Genomic DNA, 14,560 nt, shown 5'->3' with positions numbered 1-14,560 from the left:
ATTTGCATTTCCATTTAAGTGATTGACATTTATGACTAACAGCAGCAAACAGAGAAAAACATAATCTGATGACCAAAGGATTGAACACACACTTGTGATTAGCTGACGGGAGATGATTGTCCGGTTTTCGAGACTGAGCATTCCCCATAGCCGTAGGTGTGGAAGAACGAATCCACTTGTTTTCAAACGGCTATTGGAAAGAAAAGTAGTGAGTTAAAATTATGAATATGATCTCAGTCATGAAAAAATTAAGAACATAAAACAAAAAAATATAGATATATATTAAAGCCTTTCTAATCCCTCGTAGAAAGCTAGAGAAAATAGTAATCTTCCAGAGCCATAACCATAAGAAAACGAGCAATTTCCAAAGGTAGCTCCGTAGGAGATTTAGTTAGTAGATCTTGTTGGGTCATGGTGTGGTTAAAAAATTAATTGGTAATGGTTGCAACGTAAGTTTCTTTTTTTGTGAGAAAAAAAAATATTGGAAATGTTGCATGGAAGAAATACATAGATATTTTCTTCCCAAATTCAACTGGAAAACATGAAAGAACATAAGACGCACAAAAAGACTACAAAACAAAAGAAGCCAAAATAACACTAACTATAAAGAAATCAAAAAGAACAAGGCCAAGCAAATAAGAAACGAAAAGTAATAATTATAATAAACCTCATAATTAGAACGTTGGTTTGTAAAAAGCAAATAATCTTCAAAGAACTCACAAAGTTCTCGTAGGGTCTCTATCTCATGTTTTTGTGGCTATTCACTTTCTGATATTTGTTCTAATTGGTCTTTTTTGTACTCTTGTTTCTAATGGTTCCTCTTGTATTTACGCTTCCTTCTTTCTTTGTCTACTTTTCACATGGGACACGTTTGAACTTGAACGCATGGGAGACATGCTGACACATCAACCTAAATACACGCATGGAATAGTGACCTCAGTGGTGTTCATTGTCTTCCTTGCATTCTTATCTACTTGTTAGCTGTATTTTTGCTGCTTTCATATATTTGTCTCCCTTTGCAGATTGCCTCCTTAGTCCTTTGAACATACTTTTTTATCTTTCCACGACCAATAAAAAGTTCTTTTCTTGTTACAAAAATTTTAAAAATAATAACAATAAATAATAACCCAACCCATTCTGATGATCATTACGCAACCCATCCAAATATTCATGATCAACCATAAATTTAACCCAACCTAAAAGAGGTTGATCTATTTTGCTCACTACTACAAGCACTTTCTTCATCTTTTTCTTTGTCTTCTCTTTTTCAAAAAAGAACTACTTTCATTTAGAAGAAAATGAAAGAATACAATGGCGTACAAGAAACCAAGCCCACAAAAGAGGGATCCCACTAGAAAGAAGGGGACCAATCAAGTGAAATAGTGTCTACAAAATATTTATTTAAAATATTTAAAAAATAAAATCACTTTGAAGTCGAAACCTACAGGAAAACATGAAACCTAATAAGAGACCAAATTTCACTAGGCTCCCTTTCCAACCCTTTAAACAGTCTATTGTTCCTTTCCCCTAAAGATTCCACATGATAGCACACACCCCAAGCAGCCATAAAAAGTGACTTTTTTTTACAAAAGGAAGGATGGAGGAGAAACTCCCCGATCATATCTCTAGCACCCCTACAACAGGCAATAGGCACACCAAACATCTAGAAGAAAATGTTCCAAACAAAATATGCAAAATCCCAAAATCACATCTCCAAAGAAGGTGATCAAGGTTTTCCTCCACCTTTCAATCGATAATGCAACAAAACGGGCCCACTAACGACGGCATCCTTCTTAAGAGTCAATCCAAAGTGTTCACGTGACCACATAAAACTTGCCAAATAAAGAATCACATTTTCATTGGAATATTAATCTTCCAAAGGGCTGAAAAAACAAACTCACTAGAAAGAGAGGGATCCAACAAACGACGAAAAAAGGATCTACAAGAGAAATCTTCTAAAGGGTCGGGATCCCAAACACGCAAATCTCTTCTCCCACGTCTAAAATTAACCTCCCCTAATATAGATAACAGAGAGACAACATCGTTCGCCTATCTATTCATCAGAGAGCGACTGGACCCAAGAGGAAGGGAAAACAAGCTTCCCAACCAAATCAAGAGATCAGAAACAAGATGATTTTTAAAGGAGGATAAATGAAACAGGCAAGGAAACAAATAGCAAAGAGGACCATCCCCCACCCACCGATCTTTCCAAAAAAACGGGTCCTTACCTTCTCCAACCAAACAACAAACAAAAGGAGAAAAATGGAGAAGCTCATTAGAAATATCCTTCCACATATTCTGGTAAGTGCCTTTACTCCTGCCCGATAGCCACTCAAAAGGTGAGGCCTATACTTACTAGCAATAACCTTATGTCAAAGGGTATAAGGCTCGTAGGGGTGGTCATTCAAACCATAAAAACCGAACCGAAAACTCAGTGAAACCAAAAAATTCGATTCGGTTCGGTTTCACTTTCGAAAACTGAATTTGAAATCGAACCGAACCGTTTTTAATTTATATATTTAAAAAAAGAGTAAAACCAAATTTAAAACCGAACCGCTTTTAATTTAAAGAACAAAACCGAATTTAAAACTGAACCGAAACCGAACCGCTTTTAATTAAAAAAGAATATAACATGGATTTTTTAAAAATGCCAAAACCGAATTTGAAACCGAACCGAACTGCAGTTCGATTCGGTTCGGTTTGAACCAATAAATCTGTTCAGTTCGGTTTGACCACCAAACCGAACTGTTTCCACCCCTAAAGGCTCGAGCCATTTGGCTAACAGAATATGGTTAGAAGTACTCAGATTTCTCTAACCCCCCTTTCACCAACCTCCCAACAACTTCCCACCTAACCAAATGCAACCCTTTCCTTCGCCCACCCCTTCCAAAAGAAAGTTACCCATAAGTTTTCCAATGTCCTTGCAAACCTAATAGGAGCTCTAACAAAGAGAAGTAGGTGGGGATACCATTTTTTTTAAAAGGAAACGAGTCTCTTTATTGATAGAATAGTGAGACAAAAGCTCAAGGTACAAGAGTATTATACAATGAGCAATGAGGCTAAGGATCAACAGGTGTACCTAGACATCTCAACTAGGTCGACACCCCATAGCGTCCTCTTTATATCCAAAAAAACAAACACAAAATGGACTAGATTGTGGCTGGAACTCAGCCATTACAACAGAAACAGCAACTAGACCAAACCATACAAGAATTAGAAACAAGAAAGAACAAAGAGTGAAAAGAACCAAGAAACAAAAAACAGCAGCTGAAACAAAGGGCATAAAGTCCACAATTAAGATGGAAAGATAAAAGCTCTCCGATTCAGGTTGAACTCTAGGATGCTGTAACTTTCAAAATGTTTGGAGAGGATGCACCAAGATGAAGCATTGCGACGGCGGTTTCGAAACAATCCAAACAACCAAGTGATTTGCCATTGAACACCCTCTGATTTCTTTCGAACCATAATTCTGCCAGTATTACTTTTACCACATTAAACCAAAGTAAAGGAAAGGATTTATTGAAGCACGCCTCAACTAAAAATTGCTGCACATTTCCTCGAAAATCTTTGCTGAACACCCAAGATAAACTGAAGATAGAAAACAAATTCTCCCAGCACCTAACTGAATAAGAGCACATAAAGAAAAGATGATGAGGATCTTCACCATGCTGATGACACAATGGACAAATGGATGGGGAAAAGGTATCTGGAAGGCAATTTGTGCTGCATTATTGATGCTACATTCAAGTGAGCAAACAGCATAATCCAAATGAGATTGTTCACCCTTCGTGGGCTGTTTGTCTTCCCAAGAGCCATATACATAAATTTGTCCCCAGGGGAAGATGGAGAGAGATGAGTTTTGAGAGACTTAACCGAAAAAATCCCATTGTCTACTAAAGACCATGACCGTTTATCAAAGGCATCTGTAACTCTCCTTGCTGCAATTTTGCCAAGCAATTCCTGAAAGTCAAGCACTTCTTCTTCCTTTAACAAAGGACAAAAATTAATTGACCAAGAGGCCAAGGAACCGTCCCAATGATCGGCTACGGAACCTTTTGGAAAGATGACAATTCTGAAGAGTCTTGGAAACATAATATGAAAAGGAACCTCCCTTCCCACGGATCTAACCAAAATGCAATCCGAAAGCCATTTCCTAACTTAAATTTAGCCAAAGCCTCCACTTTCAACCAAGTTTTAGAAATATTTACCCAAGGGCTTCTTAAACTCTTACCATCTTTACCGGTCGTGTGCCAATTGAAAGAGTCTTTACCATGAATGCTTCTAACCACTTTGCACCAAAACGAATCTTCTTCTTCGATGTATCTCCACCCCCATTTAGCTAGAAGGGCTAAATTTTTTGCCTTGAAGCCACCCAAGTCGAAACCTCCATCTACCAAAGATCTTTGAACTGATTCCCATTTCACCAAATGATTTATCTTGCTACCATTATGGCCCTCCCAAAAGAAGTTTCTTAGTATCCTTTCCAAGGTTGAAATGACACTTTCAAGCATAAGAAAGATTGACATGTAATGGGTGGGGAGATTAGATAGGACAGAATTGCATAAGGTAGGGGAGATTAGATAGGACAGAATTGCATAAGGTAGCTCTTCCTCTTGAAAGATTAAATCTTTTCCATTTATCTAGTTTTGCATGAACCTTATCTACCACCGGTTGCCAAAAAGGGGATTGCTTTGGATACCCACCCAATGGTAAGCCAAGATAAATTAAGGGGAGATGTTCAACCTTACGATTCAGATTTGCGGCAATGGTTAACAACTTGTTCAATCCACATTAATACCATATAAGGCCAATTTGTCCCAATTTACTTTTTGAGCAGAACACCATTCAAAAAACTCAACTGCTTGCTTTAGCTTGGCAAGCATAATGTTGTCATACTTGCAAAATAATAAAGTATCATCCGCGAACTGGAGAATGGAAATGTGAATCTTTTCTTTTCCCACCATGAAGCCTTCAATTATACCGGATTGAATGAGGTTGTTCACTAAAGCGCTCAACACTTCACTAACAAGGAGGAAAAGAAAAGGTGAAAGGGGGTCACCCTGTCTAATTCCCCTTGTAGCAACCACTGTCCCCCTTGGTCTTCCATTGACAAAGACTGAATGTCTAGGGTTCTTGACACAACCCATTATCCATTCAATCCATTTCTGACCAAACTTGTTATTTCTCAATACTTTTTCTAAGAAATCCCAATCAACACAGTCGAAGGCCATCTCTAGATCTAACTTAAAGATCCACCCCTTCTTTTTGGCCTGATAATCCTCCACCACTTCATTAGCTATAAGAATTGGGTCCAATATTTGTCTTCCTTCAACAAATGCGCTTTGGGACGGAGCAATGATAGTAGACATCACTTTTTTTAGCCTCTCAACCAGCACCTTAGCAATGACCTTATGAGTCAAAGTAGTTAAACCGATTGGCCTGAAGTCCTTAACAGCAACAGCAAATTCCTTTTTTTGTATTAGGCAGATGAAGTTTTCCTGAAAACATGCATTAATTCTTCCACTTTTGTAGAATTCCTCGAATATGGAATGGAAGCTCGACTTTACTAAGTCCCAAAATTTCAAAAGAAACTCAGCTGTTTATTCATCAAGACCAGGAGCTTTGCATTTTAATTTCCTGAATTAAGTTAATTTTAACCAATTCAACTTACTTTTCTGAATTAAGTTAATTTCCTCCACCTTATAAAGTGATATTGATTCGGCCTTCAAGGAGGATCTAAGGTCATTTTCTGTGCCTGAGAGAAGAATCGATTCAGTAAGAGCATCCCATTTTTCAATTTCTTTTAACAGCCCCTCTTCTTTTCTTCTTTGTTTCTCTTGAAAGTCAGTATGTCATGCCTTAACGGTTGTTTTCACCTTTCTCAATTTGACACTAAGATCAAAACCAACCCATCCACCAGAATCACAACTCATCCACGCTCTTTCAATGATTTTACCACATTCCTTGTTAAGCAACCAACTATTGCAGAATCTAAAAGGGGAGGGAACCCAACTGAAAGAGTCGACTTCAAGTAATAAAGGAAAGTGATCAGAAAATTTGGGCTTTCCTATTAACTCTCGAGCTTGCAAACTCCTCATCCCAAGCTTTAGTGATGGAAAACCGGTCAATTAAAGATCTTGCAACAGAATTTCCTTCTCGAGAACAAGTGAATCTGCCATTGCAAAGAGGGACCTCCAAGAATTTAGCTTGATCAATAAAATCATTAAACTTCCTCATACCTGTAGTGTTTCTGCCAACTGGGAACCGTTCATGAGCCCATTTTGTGATATTGAAGTCTCCACCGATGCACCAAGCTTCAATGCAATAATCTGAAAGGGAACAAAGCTTGGGCCAAACAAATTTCCTCTCCTTATAATCATTAGGACCATACACGTTTGTGATCCAACAAGTTCTTTTACACAAAGTAATACACTTAACTAATAGCGAATACCTATCTTTCAACGCTTCAACTACCGTTATCTTACTCATATCCCACATTGTCAATATACCACCTAATGTGCCAAAAGATTCCACAAATTCCCAGCTTATATCCTTGGAGCTCCATAGGGATTTAATGAAATTTACATCGAAGTTTTCTTTCTTTGGCTCTTGAATTAGCATTAGAATAGGATTATGCTTTTTCAAGAATCTTTTGAGAGCCAATCTCTTGTTTGCATCTTTTAATCCTCTCGTATTCCATGACACAATTTTCATTATTATTCGGACAATTTATAGAACTCTGCCTCCACTGTCGATATTCAATCCAAGATAAGTCTACAATCAGTGAGTACGGACTTCAAATGAGTTGGAATTTCAAAGGATTGAACTAATGAGGGGCTGACATAAGCTTTTTTATCAGTTAACTTTTCTTCCTCCGTCTGAAACAGGGCATTGAGGTCTGTCTCTAATGGTGCCTCTTGTCCCAACTCCTTTGGACCTTCATTTTCATCAATACGACCAATTTCTTCACTGCTTATGCTGAAAGGAGATTCAAGGAATGCTTCACCCTTTCTTTTTGAAGAAAAAACTGGAGTGTGGCTTGGAGTACCTCTCAAAAATTTTACTTTCGAGTTAGGCAAGGAAAAGCAGAGTGTTTAAATTGTGAAAGATGAGAGGATTGGAAATCTGACCTGTTAACTTGAGTGGGGACTTGAATTTGAACACAGCTTGCTTCCAACAGATCCGGATTTTGCTCTAATAATCGCTTACACTTTCTTCTGACGAAGTGCTTAGGAAATGATTTGAAGGGGTACTAGGAATGCCTTACTTTTGAATGACATTTAGCCTTTGTTCGGATCGCTCTAGATACTGCCTTGATCGAGGAGGAGATAGCTGAAGAAGAATTAGCTTGAGAAAATGAGGAGCTGCTCGAACTCTTTCCGGAGGACGCCTTGCTAGGTACTGAAACGGCAATAGAAAAAGGTGCCAACGGTTCTGATGTAATAGGGGATGAAGTTTTGCTATTGGAAGAGCTTGGAACGACTGGAGTGGGGTCCAGTGTCAATTGGACTCCCTTTTCGGCTATGCAACCGATTTGCCCTGCAATGGGTCTAATCTTTTATTTGCCACGTCATTTAAACTTGGATTCTCATTAGACATCAAAAATGGCTCAGCCGTAAACTTCTCTTTCCTCTATAAATGAGGTGCTTCGACTTCCTTTGATGAGTTCACACCACACTTGGATCCCATCGCCAGAACTTTTGCAGTGGGAAGAGAGCTCTGATGAGAAGAAGGAGGTTCTCTGGCCATCTTCCGGTGATCTTCCTTCAACCTGAGAGCTGCAAAAGGATTGCTTGAGAATCCTGGCTTCGATTGAACTGAAGTTAGGAAGGCCCATTCTGGTTCCAAGACGTTTAAACCAACCTCTTCATCCTTTAAAACTTGATTTAATCTTGCTAAATCTATCAGATCTAAAAAATCTTTAATGAATAGATCTCCAAGGACAAATTTAGGTTCTTCAATAGCTTCAATATCATTGAAATTAAGGAAGAAATTACCACGGTTTTCATCTCTCAATTCAATTGTTGCTAGCATATAACCGCATAAATTTTGTTTAACTTTAACCTTTGCTTCCAAGCAGTTGATCAAGCTCAACGTACCTAATGAAATGCTTTCAAGCCCTCCAAAATAAGCTCCTATTGCATTAAAAACGTTATTGTTCCAACAATTGAGAGGCAGATTTTTTATGGAGATCCAACCACCAAAACCTTTTACTACTTCGGGTCTGCTATGGAGGCCCGAACTTCCGCCACTTACCTAGGTTCTCAACCAACTCTTCCAAATTTCCTGAAGAGATTCTAATAATTGCATTGTCTACAGCAGAGGATTAATGAAAACCTTAGTCTGAAAGTAGTCCTCCAGCAATTTTACAATGTCCTTTCATTAAACACAAACAGCCTTAATATAACCTAGATTACTGAAATTTTCCTTGAATAGAATATTATTTTTATGAACCCAAAATGAGGAAATGCTTTGTTTTGTCAGAAATGGAGTGCTTTGTTTTGCTAGTACAGAAACAGGGGCTCGCTGCTCTTCAGAAATTTGGTGGTTATTCTAGGAAAAACAATCTTGTCCTTGTTCAGTTGTTCTATCACATTCCCTACCGTGTTTTTTGGAAGCAATACCGGTAACTCAACCAACCCCACCCTTGATGGCAACGTAACCTTTTCGCCTTCTATCCTGGTTAGAAAGCTTTTCAGCATACCTGAGAACGACCTCCAACCCTGACACTGCAGACCCACCAGCACATGAATGATATGTACGACCACCGAAAGCAGGCCAAACAACACATCTTAACACCCAACCTAAGAAACCTCTGAATTTTGAGATTTTTACCCCCCCCCCCCCGCCACGTCATCTTTAGCTTTTTGAATAAAGAAGTTATTGACTTGCCCCTGAAGTAGAGCCGAAATTTGATCCACGAACCATTTTAGATGAGCCTTTGCTAGAGGAAGACCTTTTTAAGCTCCATGTCTTCCACAAAGAATTTTTCTTCTTCGAACCATACGCAAAAGAAAGAACCATTCACTGTGCAGCTTTGAATTTCCATTTTACAAATTGATATAGGAATAGAGGAGCACGGAAAACAATTCTGGCCGAAATTGTTGTCGGAGAAAAGAAGGTGATCGAAGGAGGGAAGAAGGGAGAGAAGAGAGGAGAGAGAAGATGTTGACCTTTTTACCTGTCACGGTACTTTTTGTGGGTGGGGATACCACTTAAAACCGATTGAATCAAAGTGTGTCTCCCTGCTTTGGAAAAATTTTTCTCACTTTCTCAATCACCGAATCCCAAACAGAAGGGGATTTGGAATTTTTTTCGTCCAAAGGAAGAACAAGATGAGAAGAAGGGGATTCACCGATTGAACAACCATTCCTCTCTACCAAACTCTTAAGCTTGTCCATATCACAATTGATACCCAGAAGCTGGCACTTCTTCTATTAATTTTAAGCCTAGGTATAACTTTAAAAAGCCCCGAAATATGAATAAGAATAGAGAACGATGCCTCATCTCTAGAGCAAAACAAATACATACATACATACATACATACATACATATATAGATACATAGATATATAGATATATATATCGTCGGTAAACTGAAGGTGGGATAAGGTCACCTTCTACTCACCCACCTCAAATGGCTCCAGAATCTTATCCCCAACACACCTACTAATAATCTTGCTCAGAACATCACCACCAACCAAAAAAAAAAAGGGGACAAAGGATCCCCTTACCTAAGCCCTTGAGGACCAAACATTGCCCCTCGGTCTACCATTAATTAGGAAAGAATCTAACATTCCTCATACAACCCCACGTTCACATTCTCCATTTATAACCAAACCATTTCTTATCCAAAATTTCATCCAAAAAAAATCCAATCCACGTGATTGTAGGCCTTCTCAAAGTCAGTTTTGAAAACCACCCCCTCCTTCTTTAGAGCAAGGTACTCCTCAATGGCTTCATTGGCTTTCAAAGACTATCCATAATTTACCTACCCACAATAAAAGCACCTTGCATCTCAGAAATTGTCGATGGAAGGACTTTTTCCAACCAGTTAGCCAAAACCTTAGCTAAAATTTTATAGACACTAGTAATGAGACTAATAGGCCTATAATTCCTTGAACTTGTGGATCTTATCCTTCTTCAGGACAAAGCAAACAAAGGTTTCAGAAATAGAACTGCTCAAAATGCCCCTCTCAAAAAATTCCTTAAAAAGCTTTCAAACGCCCCCTTAAGGAGATCACAATTATTTGGAAAGAATGCCCTTGAGAAACCATCTGATTGCCTCAACATCATTGGTCATTTCCTCTTTAAGTCTTTTCCTTGGATTGCATGCTTTTTTTCAGCTCGGGTTCAAGCCTCTTCATGTTTGATCTGGATTGGTCTTTTTCTCCTACTTAGTCCTTCTCTTTTCTGTGTAATTTTTTTCTTTTATATCTGTGATTGTTCAAGCCAGCTTACATACACCTCAACTAATCTCACGGGACAATCCGTCTAACCCTACAATATTTGGATGTCAAGGAAACTTGTAGGATATTAAATCCTAGGTAGGTGGCCACCATGGATTGAACCCATGATCTCCTAACCCTTTATCAAAATCATGTCCTTTATTTACCACTATGTCAACCCGTCATGATTTCTCTTTTTTATGTATTTGTTTTGGTATTTTTGGTATTTTAATTTGTATTCCTTGTACTTTGAGCATTAGTCTCTTCTCATTTTATTAATGAAAAGCTTTGCTTCCTTTCCAAGGAAAAATATTTTATTTTGATAAGGTTAAGCTTTTTGAGTTAATTGGTAATATAACAAAAGTAGTAGATTTATCAATAAACATACATATGTTCTTATAGAAAGATGCATCCCCAACATTTTCGTGTCCTACTCCTACTTTATTATAAAGTGACGTATTGTCATATCTATGTTATGTCATATCCATTCCTATATTGGCATATCTGTGTTATGTCATATCCATGTCCCATATCTTTGTTCGTGCTACTTTTGCTAATTAAGTCTTTAAATGAGTCCTGTTGTGTATGATGTATACTGGTAGTGGCATTCTTTCATGTAATCCAATGTTGTTTTATGTGAATGAACTCCAACTCCTTATATAGACATTCTTGTACGTGTATTGTTAAAAGAATAATGTTGCTAGTTATAACTTCAATCATCCAAGGTCTCCAAAATGAGAAGTGACCTTATATTGGTTTTGTTTGGATCCAAAATCAGCAGCTGCTTTAGATTGACCGGTGCTAGGAACGCCAAATCCAAAGGGATTAGGTTTCTGTTGTTGTTGTTGTTGTTGTGAGCTAGTTTGCACCCCAAAGCCAAAGCTACTCGATTTCTGTGGTTGCTGAGTGCCGTGGAGAAATTTGCACCTTTCACCATATTGACAACTGGAATATGAAAAATTAGGCAGTAAGTATAAAGCAGCACATAGATATAAAATAAGTGCCACCAGTAACTGAACTTGGATCAATCATAAAACACAATATCATGTAGTTGGGGGTGTGAAACATGAGAAAGAGAATGAGCCCAAAAGAAAAATGTAAGCCTAATGGCGAGCCATTTAGAATGATGTTCTAATCTAATGGACAATCTAAATCTCTTCGTTTAGTTGGCCCATTAAGGTCTCATAATATAATTGTCCAAGTTTGATAGTATACAAGAAGATGTATCTTCATCTATTGAAGAACCAAGCAACAAGATTCCATCACGATCCAACAAAAGGATTTCACGTGTAAAGCCCATAAGAAAATGGTTGTTTATGAAAAATGCAGTTAATATATTAACAAAAGAATACAACTTACAAGAAAAAGGTCCGAGGAAAAGGAATCTTTCCACCTGAGATGGAAATAATAAGACTACTGACCTAAGGCATCAGCTATTAGACAACAATGACGCAAAGTGTTCCTAAAACTAAAACTTCCAACAAAACAACAGACAAGATACCTGAAACTACTAATTTCAAGAATCTCTTATTCTTGAAGAACTCGTCCCAACAATTCTTAAATGAGAAAACATGAGATACTGTTGTAAAACAACCAACAAAGCTCAAATCATTGAAAAAGCTTAAGCTATATCAACAAGCATGGATGTATTATCCAAGAAAGATTATCAGATTTATATGCATAGTGCATTAGATTTGCACATGCTGCAAAAACATATCAAACATGCAAAATAAAAATGTAGCTTCATCCAACCTTTAACTCAAAATCCATTTACTCCCACATTTTATAATCAAACTAACAAACTTGGAAAGCTTTAAAAGTATCTTAATTCCCTGAATGGATTAAATTTCAACACTGGTACAATCCACTAAATCTCAGAAAGAGAATAACAAACCCACACTTAGTTCATACTTAGCTCGGTTCAAATTATCAAAAAACTTAGTTTTCATTTTAAAGATACGGTGCATTGGAAGTCTTGGCACTAATTAGCAATTATAAACAATCGGGGAAGGGGAAAACAGGATTATATTGTCCAATATAGCGATCAAAAAGCAATAAATAGACGAAAATATGAAGGAAATTCACCGTACCTGCCACGCTGAAAATCTCTGCAGGGTGCTTTCTTGTAATGCATGATTGCTGCTTGTCCCTCGATTCAAGATTTTGCTTCGCGCTCAGTCTCTCCTAGATTGTGTATTTTCCTAAACTATTCTCCGTACTTTCTTTTATAGCTTCCACATATGGCGCCATGTAGCGGCGCTACGAGATTTTCTAAGTTTGTTCTCGAAGAGAAAAGGCTTGGATTCAAAACAAAACACAAGATTAATCATTTTGAGGGCAAAAAAACGACATTACTTTTTTCTATTTTTGTCATAGTGTTTTTTCTTTTTTTTCTTTTTTTGGTTAAAATATATTTTGGTCCATGTACAGAAGAATTTAAATATATATTTTTAATTGTTTAAATATAGTCCTATTCTAAATAAATTTTAAATTTAACCTCTCAAAATTAATTTTTATGAAAATTTGTTAAATAATGATAATAATTTCTTTCAATAAAATCTAATATGTGAATATATTTTTAAAATTTAAAGTAAAAATGTTAATAGTATTATAAATGTAATATATATTATAATATATTATTTAATGTAGATATCCATAATCTACATAGGTTATCAAATATCACAAACCTCTCATTGAATTTCATGTTGTAACATGCACCCTCTATTGATTCTATATTGTAACATACAACATTTTATGTCCTATAAATAGTGGTGTATGGTGCCTTTGTAATATACAGCACAATTGAGTTCAATATTTGTTCTCTCTCATCTCTCTTCTACTTTGATTCTTGTGTTCTTGTTTTGTTTATATATTGTTCTTATTTTCACAACATGTTATCAGCACGACTCTACCACTTTCATTTGCAAAAGGTAAGTTAATTTCATTTTTGCTCTTGTTTATGTGTTTTGAGTTATAGACATTTCATATATATAGTGTATATGTAACCAACACCTCATATGTTTGCACGAGGTTTCTAGAGAAACGTGTGTCATGGTAATGAACTTGAGTTTATGTAAATTTTATGCGGGTGCAGTTCAATCTCTAATACTTGGTCATTCGATTCACTCTTTTGAATGTGTATGCTTGATTTGAAGAAGCAGAGCACATGAATACTTTTGAAGATGAAGTCTTGAAATAATGTTTATATCTTAACAGGGTCGTGTCCTCGAGGAGTGTTTAGTTTTAGGAGTTTAGAGAGTTTTTTGATTGATGGGAGAATTCTCTTTATATTCACTGTAGTCTTAAATTTTTGAACTCTTAAAATGAAGAATAACTCGAGTTTTTTGTACGAATGACCTTCTAACCGACACCTTAATGTTTTATGACCTGCCCTACACGATATTATGAATTATAACATTTTGCTTACATCAGAGGACACTTCCAGCCTTCCCAATGAACTCCCACTTGGGATGTTATCTCTAACTCGACGCCTTTTTCAAAATTTTAACTTGATGCTATCATAATAACATGATTTTATTTGTTAAATTAAACAATATTTTAGTAAAAGCTTAAAATCTCTACCCATATATCTATTTTATTAATGTGATTGAGATTTAGAATTGTGATCGATAAAATAATAAAATAACTATATCTTAAGTTATAAATAGATAGATTTATTCATTCAACTTATATATCTATTTGTCAAATTAAAGAATAATTTAATTCCCAATTTAACTATTAGGTATTCTATTCGTGAGATTGAGATTCGAATCATGGTTAACAAAAGAATAAAATACTTCAAACATTTATTTATTTGTATTATAAATTTATAAATGATGTATAATATAGATATCCATGCTTAGTGTCCAAAAGCCAAGTATCATACTCCTATTACCCCATGTGTTGTCCACGTGTCTTAAGATTAGACACTCTTAGGGGTTATTTGGGGCTTTGAGTTGAGATAGAATGTCTGGAGTTCGTATGTGCGTGGAGTTCGTATGTCTGTGTTTGGGGTGCAGAGTTATTTTTTATGAGTTCATATGTCATGCAAAGTTGAGTTCATATGTCTGGGTATCTGATGCAGTTTTTTGAACTTTAAATAATATGCTTTTA

At 36.6% G+C, this 14,560-nt stretch overlaps 1 protein-coding gene across 3 annotated transcripts in view; it reads right to left on the bottom strand.

The window, feature by feature from the left end:
- The window catches only part of LOC120072048 (Zinc finger C-x8-C-x5-C-x3-H type family protein), a 54,695-nt gene extending 41,909 nt beyond the window's left edge, over window positions 1-12,786 (bottom strand). For all 3 annotated transcript variants that reach the window (XM_090310862.1, XM_090310863.1, XM_090310864.1), the window contains exons 1-3: window positions 12,538-12,786; window positions 11,194-11,392; window positions 93-190 (exon numbers count right to left, since the gene is read on the bottom strand). In XM_090310862.1, coding sequence (XP_090166988.1) covers window positions 93-190; window positions 11,194-11,392; window positions 12,538-12,581 — 341 coding nt within the window. In that variant the 5' untranslated portion in view covers window positions 12,582-12,786. The remainder of the gene's footprint in view (window positions 1-92; window positions 191-11,193; window positions 11,393-12,537) is intronic.
- Between the last annotated feature and the right edge of the window lie 1,774 nt (window positions 12,787-14,560).

This window comes from Benincasa hispida, chromosome 2 (genome assembly GCF_027475165.1).
Source record: "Benincasa hispida cultivar pf3 chromosome 2, pf3_genome.v1.1, whole genome shotgun sequence".
Taxonomy (NCBI): domain Eukaryota; kingdom Viridiplantae; phylum Streptophyta; class Magnoliopsida; order Cucurbitales; family Cucurbitaceae; genus Benincasa; species Benincasa hispida.
This window is presented reverse-complemented; position numbering and strand designations above follow the sequence as displayed.